Source organism: Callionymus lyra, chromosome 17 (assembly GCF_982586985.1).
Source record: "Callionymus lyra chromosome 17, fCalLyr1.hap1.1, whole genome shotgun sequence".
NCBI lineage: Eukaryota > Metazoa > Chordata > Actinopteri > Syngnathiformes > Callionymidae > Callionymus > Callionymus lyra.
The window spans coordinates 15,142,306-15,162,922 of NC_141834.1; the positions used below are offsets into that span (position 1 = coordinate 15,142,306).

Consider the following 20,617-nt stretch of genomic DNA (forward strand, 5'->3'; position numbering starts at 1 on the left):
AAAAAAAAAAAAAAAAAAATTAAACCAGAGAAAAACGCGGAGAAAGAAAAGCGAGAATAAGGGTTTGGGGGGAGGCAGCTGGGGGGAGGGAGGGAAGAAGGGAGGGAGGTGGGGGGGTGATAACAGCTTCAATAAATCATCTGGGCCAGTCGCCGCTCCCCGGAGATGTGGGATGGATTAAATTAAGCACTCATTCTAGCCGTGTGTCTATCCAGAACCCCCCCTCTCTCCTCCGTCCCCCCTTTTTTTCTGTTGCTCTCCCTCTCTCTCTCCCCCCCTCCACCTCTCTCTCTCTCTCTTATAAATAGCATCAGCTGATCGCGTCGCCACACTCACTCACAGGAGGAAGGAGAGACGAGAGGAGGAGAGCAGAGAGGAGGACGCAGAGAGAGAGAGAGAACAGGGGGATGATGCTGATGTGCTCGGCTGCCTGGAATCTTCACCAGTGTGGAGTCGAGAAGTCGTTCGCTCGCAGGAACTAAGGACTTATTTCTGTGGCGCTGTCCGACGTCTTTCAACGAACATCTTCCTTTTTTTCTTTTCTTTTTTTATACTCCCCACTGGATCCTCCTCTTTCTTCTCCTCCTAATCTCTCCTGCAGGATTCAGCGTGTTCTTTTATTTTGGAAAAAAAAAAAAAAAGGAGCTGTCCGGTGCTGAACTTGAATTCCTCCTCCTGCTGCTGCACTGGGACAAAGACTTTTTTTTTGTTTGTTTTTTTTTGGTGAAGTTTAAACTATCCACACGGAATCTTCTTCAACCCCACGCTGGCCAGCGAGGTGTGTGTGATTGTGTGCGCGCGTGCGTGAGCGAGTGTTGTCCCACATCATGCCGAGGTCCTTCCTGGTGAAAAAGGTGAAAGTAGATGATTTCTCCACTGGGGCTGATCTGGAACACGCCTACCGGCCCAGGACAGCGCTCAGCCTGCGGCTCCATGACAAAGGTAGGAGACTTTTTTTTTTTTTGGATCAACGGGAGCTTTTAACAAGTGTCTGGAGACACATCGAGGGACGGCACTCTCAAGCCACAATCTTTAAGATTCCATGTGGTAGATTTAGCTGGAGGGATGTTCTGACTGTGGGTCTTCGTAATCGCTCCCCTGGGTTAAACTCCTGCTTCCATGGACAACTCTAATTTCTACCCAGGGACGCCAAGTCGACTAGTTTAAGGGTGTCGACTGTTGCGTCTTCTAGAGCGCCCCACTGTTGAACTAGTTACCTGTGGCTTGTGTACACAGGGAGAGACGGTTTATTTAAGATCACACTTAACAATTACAGGTGTGATGATGATGAATATATTTTCACATTATTGTTAAATTCAAAATGTATCTGATCATAAGAAAAAAAGAATACAAGATTTTGAACTTTTATTCTAAATTATACATTTTCAGATAATGTATTATTATTTTATATCATCAACTTGATTCAAAGTGTATCGGTTAAGAAGGAGTGATAAAGAAAGAAATGCAAATATTTTATATTGAAAAATCACATTAAAAAAAGGGAAAAAAACAATTATAACAATAATAAGAATTTTAACTTTTATTCCTGAATGAAACACTCTAAGAGAGTATTATTATTATTTCATATTATTATCTAAAATCAAAGTGTATCTGTTAAGAAGGAGTTAAGGATGAAGAAAAAACATCTGAATTGTATATTGATTTCTTTTAAAGAAAAAAATGAATTTTAACTTTTATTCTAATTTTTCTTTTAAATAACATATATTCTGAGTATGCATTAATACACAGAAAAACACTTTCTGTTTTTTAACTTAATATAAAAAATATTTTTTTGGTAAAAGTGTAAAAGTCGGACGTCAAGGTTACATATATCAAGCCTAAGACAAATAACCAGTTGAATATGTGACATAAAAGTCAACAAAACATTTTTTGTTTCGAGCGCCTTCGAAGCTGTCAATCATCGTTGCTGCGTCAGCGTCATGGATTGACCTCGCCGCAGTTGAGGTCATGTTTACATGCGCTCATATTTCCTCCGCGCTGACAAACAAGCGCGACACAAACATGGGAGACGCACCTTTTGTGGATGTTGTTAACCATCTTCAAGGTCTATATGTTCATTTTAGCGAAATCATAACCAAGCAGAACGCGAATAACAGCCAGCAGGGGGCGCACCAGCGAGAGGTCGTACCTCCATTTCTGAGCTACGTCAAGTCTGACTTAATATAGTTTGAGTAAATCCTCAACAATTGCTGAATCATGTTTCCTAGCGTTGGACAAGTGACTGCTGTGTGTCTTATTTACCGACGCCATTAAAGGTCCATAAATATTTACAGGCAGTTTATAACAATGACTTCCACCTCCATGTCCATAAATTACCAGATAGAAACCGCTTTAATGTCACTATGAAGCAGATTTATTCACGTCCATCTGCACTCAGTCGTAAATGGGGCTTTTTCCGTTCCTTATAATATTAATAATGAAGGATAATAAAAGTGTTTTTTGTGATATATACATTTACAAAATATCTCGATCCGATAACAGAAGGTATTTTTAAACATTTAGCAGCATTTTCATATCTTATAAAACGTTTTATTTATATGTACATGCTTGATAAACAGTGTTAATATTAACTTAATTAAAAAAACAGAATCAATATCCTTTTATTCAATCAATTTAAAAAAGAGGAAAAACATTACGACCACCTGCATCGTGCAGGTTTTGTACAGTGATCTGACGCAGCAACAGATGAGCAACTGTAGCTTAAATGGCTAAAAAAAAAGAAGAAAAATCTGTGGTTTTCGTGATGAACAAGGGCGATGATAATAGACATGGGAATTGTAATTGATGTAATTGATCTCCCTCAATAGATACACGGTCCAATTCTAGGGCTCATTGTTGCTGACTCAAGACCAGTTATTCAACTTAATGTGTCGTCGACGTTGATATTTTACTTCTAAATATCAAAAATCGAGAGTCTAGCGATTAAAAGTAAAGAAAAAGCCTGATCTAAACTAGCATGACTAACTCTGTGACGACATGATGATGTGACACTTTCCATGTTCTCACATGAATTCATAAAAAGAACTGCTGCAGCTCAGATCCTTCCCCACCAGTGGTTCAACGTTTCCTTCCTCTTGATCACAGACACTCCAGCTTGTCATTCTATACTCTCTCAGTCCGCCGGCGTTTTTTTTTTCCCTCAGTATTTGCAGCGTCGGCACATTTCAACGATCTTGACCTTTTTTTTTTTTTTTTTCCCGCCTCTTTTAAAACACATGTATCACTCTCGACAAAACAATAGACCCCGGAATACAAGAGGCGAGAAACCCTTCGCTTTACAAGACAGAAGACGATGATGTATTTAGTCGTTACTGAGGTAACACTTTGATATGTGAATTTAAATGAGAGTTTATGAAGAGCAGCTCCTGAGGCATGTGGCAGCGCCCCCATTACATTTGTCCTAAATCACCCGAGTGACTCATTGTTTTGTTCAGTGCTGCTCTGGAGCTGTGAACTCCAACACGCCCTCGAACTGAAGCATCATCTCAAGCTTTACACAATCAAACCACACAAACCTTGGATTGCAAAAGGTATACCCTGAAGAAATATATCATATCACCATAATAATACCCTTAAGGAAGATCAGATCACCATATTAATATCCTTAAAGAAGCAGATGTTTTTTTTTCCTGTGGTCAATTATAAGAATACATAGTATCAAATAAAAATGTATTTTTTATGTAATCCATTTATTTTTATTTTTATGAATTAACAAGATGATTATCGTATTTTATTAAACATTTAATCAGTGTAACTAACGTAATCAAACAATCAATTAAAGATGTAAAGAGAACTTTTTGTTGTTACGCCATGAAAAATTATAATTACAGTCGATTTAGTAAAAAATATTGAAAGGTTTACAAAGAACAATGTATTATTTGAATAAAAAGAGACCAAATCTAAAGAGATTTAGTTTTTGACTGAAAAAAACAAAATTATGGGCCACATGAAAAAACCTGGTGATCTGGATTTTGCCCCCAAACCTCAGTTTAAAATGCATTTTTTGAAACAATCTTTATGTTTAATGAGTAAAACCTATTGAGTAAATATGTCACGATAATAAGGCCAATTAAAATATATATATTCTTTATGAAATAAAAAAGGAAATTGAGATTCATTTCGAAACAAGTCTTATGAAGCAGTAAACGTCTTATTTCTCACGCCGTTTTTTTTCAAAAGCTAACATGGACTGACAACGCGTCACGGACAGAGTGCACATCAGGAAGTGGTCAGCACCACTGCTGCAGTCAGCACATTCATCTTGTTAATCCAGAAGAAGGGATAGATTTGTCTCAAAGTGAAGGGATGTGCCGGCGAGGGCCTGCTTGCTGCTCCTGCAGACGTGTTTATAATGCCGGGGTTAACAAGACATGTGATCCGTCCGCCTGATCGTCTGCTCAGCGTTGGACGGCAACAGTTAAACGCTGCTGTACACAGTCAAGTGCCAGCCGACAACGAAAAGCGCCTGCACTTTGGGAGACAAGTTTCTGGTCGAACGAGGTTGGAATAATTGATCTCGCAGCCGCCGTTCTGCCGTCTCGTGAGATGGAACTGTGTGTTCAGATGAATAGAGGTGTCATATGGAGGTTGTTGCTGCTGCCTCCTATAAACGTCCTGACATGCTGGATGAATATCAGGAATCACACCTAGACTGCAGCAACTGAACATCTAAAAATGACTCAGAGGCTTTAAATAACCGTCAATGTTCTGTGCACATTATGCTATAATGATGGAGTTAACAATAGATGTATGAATAGTGTATCATGTCAATTGAATATTTATCACTTTTTCCACTTGAATTCAGAGACAATCATTCTCTCCTTTTTTAATTTCATATAATGAGTCAAATACATGATTTATGTAAACAATTAAATGCGGTTTGTGTTGACTTGAACTGCTCTATGCAAAAAACAACACACATGTATATAATAGACACATCAATTACAAGAAGAACTGTCTCAAATTGATGGATACATCAACAATTTCATATTCACTCACTTATTTACTACTTTGATGGAGTAAATGTGACAGCATGAATGTAAAAATGATGAATTGCTGAATAGATAAAGGCATGGAAGGATAGCTTGCCAGATAGTTAAATCATAGTTAAATGACAGCTGGATGGATGGATAAATACATGGAAGAATAGATTGCCAGACAGTGGATCATAGATGGATAGACAGATAGCTGAATGTGTAGATGGATGGATCAAAGGATGAATGGATGCTAGGACAGATGGGTGGAAGGATGGATGGATTGTACAACAGATGGATTGATGGGGAAATGGTAGATAACTGGATGGATGGAAAGATGAATGAATATATAAATGGTGAATGTGTGGATGGATATTAGGACAGATGAATAGATGGATGGATGGACAGAGGGATGGATGGATGGATAAATATATAGATAACTCAATAGATATATAAATGGGTTGATGGATGGACGGATGGTAGGACAGATGGATTGATGGATGGGAAAATGGTAGATAACTGGATGGATGGAAAGATGGATGCATATATGAATGATGGATGTATAGTTGGATGGATGTATAGTTGGATGGATGGATGGATGGATGGATGGATGGATGGATGGATGGATGGATGGATGGATGGATGGATGGATGGATGGATGGATGGATGGATGGATGGATGGATAGATGGATGGATGGATAGATATATAGATCAATGTATCGATGGATGGATGGATGGATGGATGGATGGATAGATAGATGGATAGATATATAGATCGATGTATCGATGGATGATGGATGGATGGATGGATGGATGGATGGATGGATTGATGGATGGATGGATGGATGGATGGATGGATGGATGAATGGAAGGATGGATGGATGGATGGATAAATGGATAAATAGATAGATGGATAGGTGGATAGATATATAGAGCGATGTATCGGTGTATAGATGGATGGATTGATAGATAGATGAAAAGATGGTTGGATGGATGGATGGATGGATGGATGGATGGATGGATGGACGGATGGATGGATGGATGGATGGATGGATGGATGGGTGGATGGATGGATGGATGGATGGATGGATGGATGGATGGATGGATGGATGGATGGACGGACAGATAGTCCAGTAGACTCATTATCTTCATCCCACTGATAAGTAATAAACTTCTCTTTCTTCAACTGTACCATCGACCCTCGACCCAATGAATCCGCTCCAGAAGTGTCTGTGAAACATTTATCCTTCACACAACAAACAGTTGAACCTACGATTATAAAATAAATGCGATTGTCTTTCATCGGCTTCCCCGCCGCAGATGTGCAGCGCGGAGACAGATGTTCGGCGTTATGCCGTCTTTCAACTGTCTTAAGAAAAGCTCATGGAGGTAAAATTGCTGCTTCAGTGACGCTGGCGAGTCGGCGATATCCTTCACCACTTATGCAGATTAATTGCCTCCACAGATTTATGCAGCATTACAGAAAGTTCAGGTTCACTGGGAAGAGCCACGATGATACGCTTCATCCTCCCGTGTGAAGGGAGGCTGTTTATCCTGCTTTTTGTTCATGAAACCAGCAACAGATTGAGGGACTAATAGCTGTCGTGTCTGACGTTAGCACCCCACTTCAAATACTTTTATTGGTGCCAAAACAATTGCTGTATTTACCTAAACCAGTGACCTTAGAAGTCGGATTTATCCACCCTTCATCTATCACCTGAAACCATCACGTCTTAACCAACGATATAGTAATAGTATGGGTCGTTCATTCTTGGTTAATTTCATTGCATTAGCATCCTACTTCTGACACCATTTTTCTAAAGGTAAACCAGTAAAATCCCTTGCTAGGTTATCGTACCTTTTTTTTGTTTGGTTATAAAAGAAACATTGGCCAAACCAACCAGGAAGTATTCTTAATTAGTTCTGTGGATAAACATTGTCATAATCTCCGGGGGAAGAAGAACTCGAATCATATCCTGAACTAATTAAAGAGAAACTCTAGCAGCTCGGGCAAACAACCGATGTCTTCTGTAAGTCGTCCTCTTTTTTTTTTTTAACGCTATCGTGAAAACGACGAGGTGGAGGCGAAGTTTTCGGCTAATTTGACATAAAAGTTCAATCTGTAAGAAGTTATCCACCTGTGGGATTTGAACATATCTTGTGGTTTTGAAGGCAGATTGCGCCGCACAATATTTGTCTTGTCTGCCGCATAGAAAAAAAGAAAAGAATCTCTCTTGGTAAACCTCAGCCAAATGTTCTGGAATTTTCTCCCTGCAAATGTCTTTTTTTTTTTTTTTACATGGATGCATTAGTGTGTGTGTGGAGGGGAGATAATGCACCAGCTGTGTGGTTTACATCGGTGACTGCGCACTTATTCAGACAGCCAGTCTCTGTGTGGAGCCTCATGCTTCGCTGCTCTCTAACCTTAATCTGTTTCCTTCCTCTTCCCCCGAACAGCTGGTTACATCAGTGACTACATCAGCCCAGGGGTGTACGATGGCGAGAGCGACAGCGGGATCAAGGTGCCCTCCCCCGACCCCCTGTACGACGGCATCCACAGCGACTACGGGGCGCCCGACTCGGAGTCCCCCGACAGCCCCGGCTCGGAGATCACCGACGGCTACATCAACGGCGACGCCGCCGTGAGCGAGGGCTACTCGGTCGACGCCTTCTTCATCACCGACGGCCGCTCGAGACGGAAGGCCCTGGGCAGCCCGCGGACCATCCAGAGGCACACGTGCAACGAGTGCGGCAAGACCTACGCCACGTCGTCCAACCTGAGCCGGCACAAACAGACGCACCGCTCGCTCGACAGCAAGCTGGCGAAGAAGTGCCCCACCTGCGGCAAGGTGTACGTGTCCATGCCCGCCATGGCCATGCACCTGCTCACCCACGACCTCAAGCACAAGTGCGACGTGTGCGGGAAAGCCTTCAGTCGCCCGTGGCTGCTGCAGGGCCACATGCGCTCCCACACGGGCGAGAAGCCGTTCGGCTGCGCCCACTGCGGGAAGGCGTTCGCCGACCGCTCGAACCTGCGCGCTCACATGCAGACCCACTCGGCCTTCAAACACTTCAAGTGTAAACGCTGCGACAAGACCTTCGCGCTCAAGAGTTACCTGAACAAGCACTACGAGTCGGCCTGCTTCAAATGCCCCTTCTCCCCGCTAAGCCCGATGGATGCATGACCCCCCCCCCCCCCCCCCGCCCACCGCGCCCCGGCATAGACCAAAACCTCAACTGCAGACTTAACAGTATTACAGACTCAGCTGCAGACGTGAACAATCTATTTTTGGTCAAAAAAAAAAAAACGACCACGCTCTCCCTCCATGCTCACCACCCCCCCCCCCCACCTCGCTTTCTCCTCAGAGCCAATTTATGATGATGAAAATAGCACAATTTTTCTCCTTGAGATTTGCCCACTTAAGGATTTAAAGCATGCACTTCCTCAAAAAAAACAACAAAAACTCTTCACCTCCTCCTCCTCTGTCTTTTGGATAGAGACAATAATATACTTGGCTTCCTTCTGGCATCTAGATATACTAATGGATGATGAAGATGATGGCGACAGAGACTGAAGTGAGAACGTCTGGCTTCCTCCCTGCACTTAAAAACACAGTGGGAAGAAAAAAAACCCTTTTGATTTCGTTCTTTGGGGGAAATAACAATAATTATTATAGTAATAATGATGATGATGATAATGTTTCTGCTGCACCAAGTGACCATATTTTTCTCCACGACTGAGGTAAAAATGCTATTTATTTATTTATTTATTTATTAACTTATATATTTATTTACCTTTTTGACATTGTTTTGTGTTCATACTTGAATCGAAGGGTGATTTTTATGTTGCACTTTTATGTGTCTAGGATATTTGCCAACCTATTTTTTATCACTGGAGGCCAAAGCATTTGTCACTTTTGAAACTACCTTTCTTTTGCTACATTTTTTTAAAGATCTTTTTTATTGTTTGGTTATTGCATGCGAAAAAGAAAAAAAAAAAAAAAAAAAATGATGATAATAATTGAAATCTATGCCAACGACACACAAAGCTTATGATTTTTCCTTTGCCAAAACGCTATAGATAGATCCTGAGGGCAATATTTTCGTTTCTTTTTGGAGCCTCCAAGGGACTCTTTAAAAAGCAATAATCACCTAATGCATGATATTTTATGATGACGTTATGAAGTATTACCTACTACTGTATAGCAGTTTAAAAATCAGGTATGTTTTACTTCACCTATAGTGATAAAAACAGAAAAAAAAGACTAATATTTCAGACATCAGGGAACATGCCAATGTAGTGTTAGAGAAACTAAAAGAAAAGTCCTGTCTTTCCTCTCTTGTTATGCACTGCCTGCCTCTTAGTGAGTAGAACTAACGTAGGATGTAGGCTAGAGAGGCTGGGGTCAGCTGCCGGCTGGTGTGCGAGGCTTATTGCAGGATGAACGCGGCCATTTTCAAACCTTTTCGCTTTTCGCTAAAACGAGCAATAAGCTTACAGCAACGACCACAGACTGAAGTAGCTGAGGATTTACACTGGAGATGCTTAAATGGACAGCAATATGGAATCAAGAATACAACAAATTAGGAAGCAAACAATAAAAGAATGGGGAGGAACGTTAAAGAAGGAATCTTGAATGAAGACAAAGACGTCATCAGCATACAGAAGAATTTTGTCATATATTACCTTTGCATTGGGGTTGGAATCGAAATAAGACATATTTGTCTAAATGTTTCGCTTCTTTAAAATGATATAGAAACTTTTTTCTGAGCTTTTTGTAAAATAAGAAACAATTTTCATATTATAGTGAAGAAAAATGTTGGAAAAACAAGAATTGCATGCATTTCATGCTAATAGCTTCCAAGAAATCGGTTTAAAAACGAATTAAATTCAATAAAATTGTACTTACAAATACGCTTCAATGAAATAAACATTTGAGTTATATACAGGGGAAAATATGATGTAATGTATGCTCAAATTAAAGGTGTTTTTTTATTGTAGTTCTATTTACAAAAAGTACTTGTTAAGCTTAAATTTAAAACTTCTCCTACTACTAATTTTATAGTTTCTAGTTAGCAAAATATTACTCCTGTCTAATTATTGAATATTGAAAAATATTAAATTAGCAGAATACTTTGCAGCTACATTTTACTATGACTAATGCTTAAACCATGAAAACTATCTAAATAACAGTTTTTAATAACACTTAATAGGCCTAATAACAAAGTCTTTCGAAGCTTAGAATATTGCTGTCCATGTAAACATGAGAGACATTTATACGGACTCCAATTGACATCACAACCTTTTAGGAATAACTTATCATATCATCACCATTGTCAATGAAGTCAGTCTGTGAAAAAAAAGAAGGAAAAAAAAGCAGACTCGCCTTCCGCTGTACTCTTAAAGAAACAACAAGGTTTGTTGCATGGCGGACGTCGGACTGAGGTCGACTTTAAATGCCATGCATTATTCAGCTACAACATCCAGTGCACTTTTAAACTATAAGGCGTGCATTCTTAAACCACTGAAAAAGCATGCACTTTAGCTGGATGGCATGACAGCACCTTAACGGTTTCAGCCCCCCCCCCCCACTACCACCACCACCCGGTACACACACACCCACACACACACATTAGCCCCCCCCCTCCTGTGTGTTCCACAGTGGGAGTCTATGGTTAAAGGATGCTGGGCTCAGTGGAAAGACAATTCCTCAACAGTTGTTACTTGTTGGACACATGCTGAAATCCATGAAATGAAAAAATACAGCCTAATTCAGCTCCTTGATTTATAAGGACATTACTGAAGGGGTGTTCTGTCTCTGGAAAAAGAAAGTAGTTTCACCGCGGTAATTCATCTCATGTCGCGTTTTATTATCAAGCGCTTCTTGTTTTTTGAAGGATCCAGACATGGAATCCACGGTCGTCCCTATGATTTATGATCACATGATCTAGACGCGCTTCCCAGTCACTGCTAGTGATCACTATAACTCTGGGATATAGTAACCAAAAGCAAGCACTCATAGAACCAGGGTTACTTACCAAAATCTGACTACATGTTCTAACATTAAAGCAAGTACTCATAGAACCAGGGTTACTTACCAAAATCTGACTACATGTTCTAACATTAAAGCAAGTACTCATAGAACCAGGGTTACTTACCAAAATCTGACTACATGTTCTAACATTAAAGCAAGTACTCATAGAACCAGGGTTACTTACCAAAATCTGACTACATGTTCCAACATTAAAGCAAGTACTCATAGAACCAGGGTTACTTACCAAAATCCGACTACATGTTCCGACATTAAAGCAAGTACTCATAGAACCAGGGTTACTTACCAAAATCCGACTACATGTTCCGACATTAAAGCAAGTACTCATAGAACCAGGGTTACTTACCAAAATCCGACTACATGTTCCGACATCAAAGCAAAGTACTCATAGAACCAGGGTTACTTACCAAAATTCGACTACATGTTCCGACATCAAAGCAAAGTACTTATAGAACCTGGGTTACTTACCAAAATCCGACTACATGTTCCGACATTAAAGCAAGTACTCATAGAACCAGGGTTACTTACCAAAATCTGACTACATGTTCTAACATTAAAGCAAGTACTCATATAACCAGGGTTACTTACGAAAATTTGACTACATGTTCTGACATCAAAGCAAAGTACTCATAGAACCAGGGTTACATACCCAAAATTTGACGACATTAAAGCAAGTACAGTTGTACTTGTACTTTGTACATTTGATACTGTTTACATGGATATTGCGAGTCTTTGGCGATCCTGAATATTTTGTAACAAGCTTTAAGTATTAGAAAGTAAAACTATACATCTACATTTTTTACCGTTTCCTAAAAAACAACTACCGCAAATGCCTTCATAATGCGCTGAACATTTTCTCAAATTACTTAAACAACAAATTTTGCTCCAAAAAATTAAGTTGTCGTTGATTATACATGGTAAATAACCTTTGTTTTTAGCTTTTTAATTTACTTTAAATGAGTACATTTGATTGAGAATCATCAGACATTGCCAACTTCCTACTCTATAGTCACAACAAAAGCGGTTCAGAAATTTGAATGACAGCTACTTAATACATAATTAATTGTTCTTCCTCATAACACAGACTTAAGTTACATCGTCCGATGTTTATAATCTTTTCGCCGAGGTCATAAGAAAGACACAAACTACTCTAATACATCTTGAGAGTATACGAACAAAGAACCCCTTCTCTCTAAATTTTTCTTTAGAGGAATTTGACAACCCCTTCAAAATATAACTTCTCTGGCTCCTAATCGCATGATTGAACACCTCCTTTTTCATTCTGGATTTCAGTATATATACCTTCCCCAGATGACACACCTGCTTGAGTCCCACAGTGACTGACAACTCTATAGACGTGTTCTCGCCGGTCCACACCAGTGATGCTGAACCCAGTTCTCTTGCAGCTCGGAAACCTTTTCTACAGATTTACGGAGCTTCCCGTGAGACAGACCCCGAGAAACGTACCCTTCTCTCCGAAGAATATACGCACATGTACTGCGCTCATACATCATCCATATTGTAATATTTCATAACCGCATTCATGTACGTGCTCGCCGGCACACTTCCCTGCTGATGGAGAGACCCCGAGCGGGGAGAATGTGCGGTGGCCTATTAAACTACCTTTGCCTCTCACAATTGAAAATAATGGGTTTAATATTCAGACGCTCTCTGACAAAGGAGGTTTTATAATTGCGGTGCTTCCTCGGGCGTACATCACTTTTATTTAATCAGGCAATCTCGCCGAGATCAAAGATCCAAGTACCTGACTATAAGAAAGAGATTATTCAATTAGAGGTGGGGTGGGGGGGTGGACTGACATCCAACACCGTTTTAAGGGCGGCCGGGACAAAAGGAGCCGAAAGACGAAACCCCTCGGCCTAATTTGGAGATAAAGTAATAATAAGTCGGACATGACATCAGCGGCGGCAACACCCCTCCCTACATCGGGTTGTACGTTGTTTTTTGGGGCGGCGGAAGACGGTCGATAAGAAGGAGGAGGTTGTGACTGGAAGCGTGTGAGTCAGCCTCCTTCAAAAACAATTTCGGAAAATAGTTCAGTCTGTAAATAACAAACGAATTTGAGGGGGGAAAAAAAACAGCCTGACAATATGAATCCCAAAAATGTTTTTTTTAATTCCCCCCCGAGTGTCTGTCTCAGGGTGAGCTCCAGATCTGTCTTTTTCTCTAATCACTTCCATTCTAGTCATAACCACCTTAAAGAAAGTAGCACAATGAAACTAACTAGAATTCAGGTAGAATTAAAGAGTTGAAAAAAAAAAAAAAACTTGTACTAGCTTGACCTCTCTCTTCTTTTTTTGTATTTTCCGAAATGAAGAATGATGAAAACCTAAATAATCCTATTGCAAGAGGGTTTGTAAAGAATCCGTTGGATTGAGATGTTTTTACTGCTGTATAGTGATATCGGACACACCTTATCTCGGGAGCCCTGGCTCTCCGTTGCAGAGAGACGATCTCCCGGGTTTTTTTTGGTTGTTTTTTTTTTCGAGCCAGTATACTGACGATGTAAGCACAATGAACACAAAGCATTTTGTGGCACTTCATAATAAAGAGTAATCTTAACCAACAGCTGTCGACGTCGTTGTCGCTATTTTCCTGAAGATCCCGCCGTTAATTCATTTGAATCCTGATCAAATAAAGATCTCTTTCGAATCAATCCACGCTTGTAACGTTTACCCTGGAGGTCAAACTAGTGCTCCGGTAATTTACACACTCTCTCGGCGTGGATAGACTCGTGTTAGCTCGGTCAATATTGGATGTTTAAAGAGGGTTAACACTGCAGTTAATGATGGCGGCGGCGGCGGCGTGGAGGAGCATGCACGCCAGGGACGGAGCGAGCTCGTGAATCAAGGACTCTTGTCACATTGATGTTATTGGAACGCCCTTTTCTCAAACATTACATGAACTATTTGATTTGTCTCAGATGCTAATGTTTGACTTGGACCCAATGCCTTCCATTTTTGTGCTAACGGACCAATATTTTGCCTTTACTTTGTGAGTTAAGATGAATTTAACACTTGATTAAATCCATCTTGATGAATCAAGGAAACTTGTTTATAACTTATAACGGTTTTATCACCATTTATGGATCGTTTAAATTAATTTTGAATTTGATTTATGTTGTTTTTATGATCTTTATGATGATTAATTGTACTCAAAACTCCAAAACTCAAGTAACTACATACAAAAAGTGTAATTACAATGAAATTCATAGTTTTATAAAGACACTTACTCATTAAAACTTAATGAAGATAATAATTTGTGATAGCATTCCACCCTTAACAGTAGTGTAAGATATTTTCTTTGCTTAAAACCTTTGCAATTGCAGTTAATTAGTCAAAAAGAAAATCAAACATTCTAGTTAACTGAAATAAAGTGATCTTAAGATATTGTCCAATCTTTCAAACACATTGAACATGCTGACATATATATTGAGATGTTTACTTTTTGAGATGAAAAAAGAAACAGAAATGGAGAACTTAAACTTAAAGGGAAACCCCATTAAAATGTATTTGTTTTTAAATGCTATTTAATGATTATTTAACAGAGATAAGTTTTAGTTTCCATTTCCTTTTCTATGGATATGTTTTTTTTGCTACATAACCCCATAATAATGATAATGGTTCATGCAACAGTGTCATCATTTTGAAGCTCAATAAGTTGTGCACTCAGTTAAAAAATAAGTATTCATTGAAATACTGGTTCAGAGAAACATTGTAAGAACTAAGAACTTTAAAAAAAAAATCCAGATTTGTATTTTTAATTCCAGAAAAGGGTATTATTTAAAGATATTAAGACAAAAATGATTCCTGAAATATGTATTACTTACTTATTATATAGTTAAAAAGACTTGTGACTATGGTATATAATCATTTTTCCTGTGCAAATGTCTTGATACAAGAAACTAAACATATTCATGGAAAGATCGTTTTTTACTCTTGAAAATAATCGTATTTTTCGTCCTTCAATAACTACAAAAATATGCATTTTTCTGGATGAATAATGACAGTTTTTGCAGTGCAAAGATTTTAATCAAGAGAAATCCATCTGCTGGGCTTTTTAAAAGATAATGATACTATATCACGAAAACCTCATCAGCCGTTTCATTAAACCTGAATATGTTTATGTCTCGACCGTCTCTCTATCACGTTGCCCACGGTGATGTTCTTTAAACACACATTAACCGAATCTACATTTCCTTAAAATGTAAGTTATTCATTTAATGCACTCGTTACGATCACCGGATCAAAGTGTTTCCGATTCAGTGATTTCCGAAACGTCTTCCCCCCCGAAATCCCGATAATGAAGGAGGACACAAAGAAATGAGGAGGAAAAACGAAGGTAATTCAGTGAAAGATAAGTAAGAATTTGTTGGAAGGTGTTTCTCTCTCGAGCTTTATGAGCCATTGAAAATAAGTTGAATCCCTCAGATTGCAGGGACTCGTCCCAGCACATAAATTCCTGTTGATTGCTGCTCTTTATGTTCCGTTCTGTGATTAAAAAAACGCTCTTGTGGCAGAAGATTATGCAGAAGGTTCCACTATCTCCCGGCGAAGTGACAGTCCAATTCAGCTGCTTGCTCCAGGAGTCAAAATCTATTGTTGCTATGCCAACACTTGGTGGTTTCCAGGGCTTTACGCTATCTACAGTATCTCTTGTAGTAAACTGTTCCAACAGAGACACAATGCAACACTCGGCAGCTTTATGAAGTACACTATATCTCCCAGCTCCAAACAGAAAATTGGTTTCACAGCAGACAGAAACTGCCCACACCTCTGAATCATCTTCGCCTCCCTGCCGTCGTCAGGCTTCTCCTCATCTCTCTCACATCTTTTTACCTGAATCATCTGACCTCCTGCTCTGCCCTCCCCGTGTGTTCTCCTTTATCCCTTTATTTTACCACAAAAACCTCCTTTTTCTCTCCCCACCCGAGTCAAACCAGGCCACCAGGCCTTCCAGGAGCTGAAAGTCATTTAACTCCTGCTAGATAATAAGCCTTAGAATATAGCCCTGCTCAGATAATAAGCTTTATCACTTGATTGCTCTGCACTCTCCCTACTGTCTTTAGAATCATGTCCAGGGAGCTGCTCGAGTGAATCACACTATTTCCTTCCTGGCAAGTCAAATTAACTGTGCGTGTGGATCAGCAGTTACACATAATAAGGACAGTGGAGTGCTGAAAGTGCAGATCTCCACCGAAAACAATGATAGTTAGGTGCCGTTAAGAGTCTCGGATAGAGACGCCCCGTCGCAATTAAAATCCACAAGTGGGACCTGGACTATTGGGTTAACATGCTGGGTTTAATTTTACTTGTGTTATTGGTCTGGAAGTCGTGATTATGAAGATAAATTCTAGGGATAATGAAGCGGTGGCTTTCAAAATTGATTTTTACAGTTTCTTGTCAGTTTGTCAAACCTGTTGACACACACACTTCTACAACCTTAAATCGTTTTACACAATTAACCCTATAGAACCTAGATATAGAAAAATGCAAATACACAAAACACAATTTGTTGACTGTTCAAGCTGGATATAAATCATTACTACTAGGGCTGTGCATTGGAAAGAATCTGCCGATACGATACGTATCACGATACGATATATTGCGATATATTGCGATACTGTAGGAACAAAGATATATTGTTTCCCCTTTAATGGCTTTTGCAACAAATAAATGAGAATATATTATCTCTAATCAAATGTGTAGTTGCCAACTAGTGGCCAGATGTTTAATTGCAACACACAAATGAATAAACGCTGTGAATATTCGAGTGTTAATTGTAAAATAAGACATTGATTGATTGTGTTTTATAAACACACTATTGAAATATGAACCATAAAATAACTCTTTGAATTAATTGAATGTTATTTCAAAGGTATATATATATTTTAATATCAATAGTATCGATAGACAGTATTGGAAATAAAAAAAATTGCGATATATCTTTATATATTTTCTTACAGTCCTAATTATTAGTAAACTAGGGTATATACAAATGAATATATCTTTGCACTTTAGTTTCTAATATAATAACATACTGTATGTTGATATATAATCCAACATCTACTGTAATTTAAAGTTCTTTTTTTGAAAATTAGAATCTCTCAAAAATTGCCAACGTTGTAATTATGGGGGTAGTTGTCGTTAGCAACCGGGGCTTTCAATGTTTCCATTATTATCAATATGTGCAACCATAGATTCCAACTATTGTGTAACCGGTTACACAACGGAAATTAATGATCTCTGATATGCCATCATGCCGTCGCAGTTGAGGTCTATCACCACTAGAGGGTTTGTCTAAATTCAAACATCTCTGATCTAAAACCGTTGCAGCAAAGCCCTTCCAGTAGTTATCAGACCCAGATTCTTTATTCTTGTAGCACCGCTTCAAATATGGGCTAAATTATAGCCAACATAACACTTAGTTTTTCTTCATCACTCAAACTATACGATAAAAATCAACGTCTTCAGAGCCGCGTGACAGGCACTGAAGAGATGGTGTTACTGACGGGGACGGTGTACGGGACATGGACGCGAATGTTCTCACCACATCTCGGGCTATTTGCAGAGATGGCGGCTGTCAACAGAAACATCAGCGGGCGGAGGACGAGTGCTGTTCACAGCTCTGGGAGGTGGAGGTGTGGAGTGAGGACGATCGCTGGAACTGGTGAAATGTAACACCCGCAGCTGTGCGAGGACATTCGTCTAGTAAAACTCATTATATTGAACCAGACGCAACAAAGAGGCAGCGCTCGTCTGACTTGAACAATCTTTTTTTTCCAACTGCTTTATGATTTAAAACTAGTGTTTCAAGGAGCGTCTTTTAACAGGGAGTTAGAGTCGAAACAGAATGTAAAAGAACAAACACAAGAGACAGTTTTTCAGCCTCGACAAAATACCCATTATTCAATAAAATCCCAACTCATTCATTCTGAATCATAACCCTAATAAAAAAGATACGATAATCCTGGTGACAAAAAAGGTTCATCATATCAATTAATACTTTTAATAGGTCATCTATTGTGATATAATTCCACTCATATTTTTAATTATTCCTTCAATACTTTTTGTAAGTCTTGTCCTCGTCATACAAAAACATTTGTAGTTTTCTGTTTATTTGCACAAAAACATATTTGTCATTCATATTTATTTGTGGTTGTTAATTAAGTAAAACATATAATCTACTGTAATATAATTCTAGCACTGTTTCTTATCATTTTTTTTAACAGCAACACATATTATTTTTATTTATTTTATTTAACTCTGCCAAGGAGGTTATGTTTATTAAGTATTTACTTATTACTAAAGGTTTATTTATTGTTGTACTTCAGACAATAATAATTAGTTTTACTCTGTCAGGACGAATTAAGGTTTTTATTTAACCCTTGTTAAGATCAGGGTCAAGGTGACCCGAAGTGGTGGAGGTCATTCACCTTTACCCAGAACAACACAAGGGATACCACAAAGACATTTAGTTTCAGTTCAGTTAAGTACATGTCAGTGTTCAATGTTAAATTATAGCTTTCTATGAGTTAAATATACTTGAAATATAGATCAATATTATTAGCGTCCTGGTGATAACTCACCTTTGACAGACGGCAGAGTGAAGAAATACAAACCTCACCTGAACCTGGGTCTGCCCTTTGCTCTCCACCCAACCATTAAAAGTTGATAGCGATAGATAAAAAATATATTTTTAAAGAAATCCCAGGATTTCACAAACATTGGACTAACTTTCTATATGTCACCAAGAGTGAGATTAGAAGAAGAAAATCCCAGCAGACTACTGGAACACATCTGAATATGTGTCTCCTGAGAACCATGGCCTCAGAGTTAGAAAACTCCAGACACACGTCCAGCTCTGCACGTCGGAAGGTTGTGGTAGAAACTGCAGCAACAGTGTTGATGGATCATAGAGGAAATGGAAATCCAGTCAATACAAAACAGCAACAGGATCTGTGTCGATCCGAGTCTCCCACTGGGACCCGAGCTCCTCCAGTAGCCCTTGAGTGTCCCGGCAGGCGTGTCACATGACTCCGCAAAAAACCTGAACCTCATCTCTCTCTCTCTCTCTCTCTCTCTCGCTCTTTTTTATTTTAATAACCAGGATCCCTCATGGTTATGAAGGTAGATTTGTGTTTTCTTTACTGAATCCCCCAAAAATGACTTAAATAAAACAAAAAAATAAATAAAAATAGGTTGCTTTCCACTTTTAAAAACAACACTATTAACAATAATAAAAAACAAACACATAACACAACACTTGATTTGTTTTTTAAGGGGGGTAAGAAAGGGGGGGTACATTTATTTTTGACATGTTATCCTTTTTTTCATATATTTATTTTTAATTGAAACCACATTTAGGGGATTTAATGAATAAGAAATACATTTCCTACCCATTAAATAGCACAAACAAATTATACATTAAAGAACATAGTTTTAATGATTAAAAAAACTCCCCAAAATATTTTTTTGAGTGAATGTTTTTATTGAAATGTGTTATTTTTTGATTGAAGCAACTTTTGGTTTATTGAATAATAAACACACAAATTACCTACTCATGACAAACAACAAAACAAAACATCAATCAAAAGAAAAAAAACAGTCCAATTGTTGTTTTTTGAGTCGCAACAATATTTTTGAGCACACATGACTTTTTTACTAGTACATCTTTTTGCTAAAGTTTTCCACATATTTTTTATTTCAATTCAATACATTTAAAATAGTTTCTCTTATATTTGATTTATTTAATTTATTACAATATTTCAATACAATTATTATGATACATTGTACCTTGTACCTTATACCAATACCTTGTATTAATAATAATATATAATATATATTAATAATAATAATAACCTAATATTTATTCAACACTATTTATTAAACAATATTTTAACAAATAAAAACTAAAACAAACATGTTGTAAGCTTAATATAGTTTATAAACTTTTTTTTAATTATCATAAATATTTACTCATAATTACATTCCCTATTTCTTTCCTGTTCTTGTTTTTTATGTATTTATTTTACAATAGTTCTTAGCTACAAAACTATATTTTTGAATTGATGCTTTTTGCTGAGCTAAGCAATGTTTTTAGTGTTGATTTTTTTCTACATTCTTTGTGTTATTGGAGTAAAGGTTTTTGGATTGAAATATAATTTTATTTTAAAGAACTTATTTTTTTATTTAAGCAACTTGTTTTTTGGGGATTTCATATCAAAAACAAGAAGAAAAAAAACATCATCCACGTAGGATCAGTATCTGACCCCGTAAAGGCTTTTAAAAACCCGGGCGTGTGAAGGCAGCGCGGCGTGATGACTGCCATTTTCAAACCGCGTGTGTGTTCGTGCGCACAATTGCGAAAAAAAAAGAAAGTCTTGTGTGGTGAACCAATCATTGTGTAGCTGAGGGCGAAACAGCGGAACGAAACCTGCTAGAAGATGCTGATCCACCGTTTCTGTCAGTCGACTCGGGCCACCTGCGGGGCCGGAAAACAGTCCCAGGTTAACAAACAATAACACAATCAGTGTCAAACACCGTCACG

The 20,617-nt window shown here is 38.5% G+C and overlaps 1 protein-coding gene across 1 annotated transcript; it reads left to right on the plus strand.

Moving 5' to 3' along the window:
- Positions 1-307: 307 nt before the first annotated feature.
- LOC148062756 (transcriptional repressor scratch 1-like) lies at positions 308-8,510 on the plus strand. The gene is made up of 2 exons (XM_087812467.1): positions 308-942; positions 7,452-8,510. The coding sequence occupies exons 1-2, from the start codon at positions 828-830 to the stop codon at positions 8,177-8,179; spliced, it is 843 nt and encodes a 280-aa protein (XP_087668593.1). The 5' UTR covers positions 308-827; the 3' UTR covers positions 8,180-8,510.
- Positions 8,511-20,617: the final 12,107 nt, after the last annotated feature.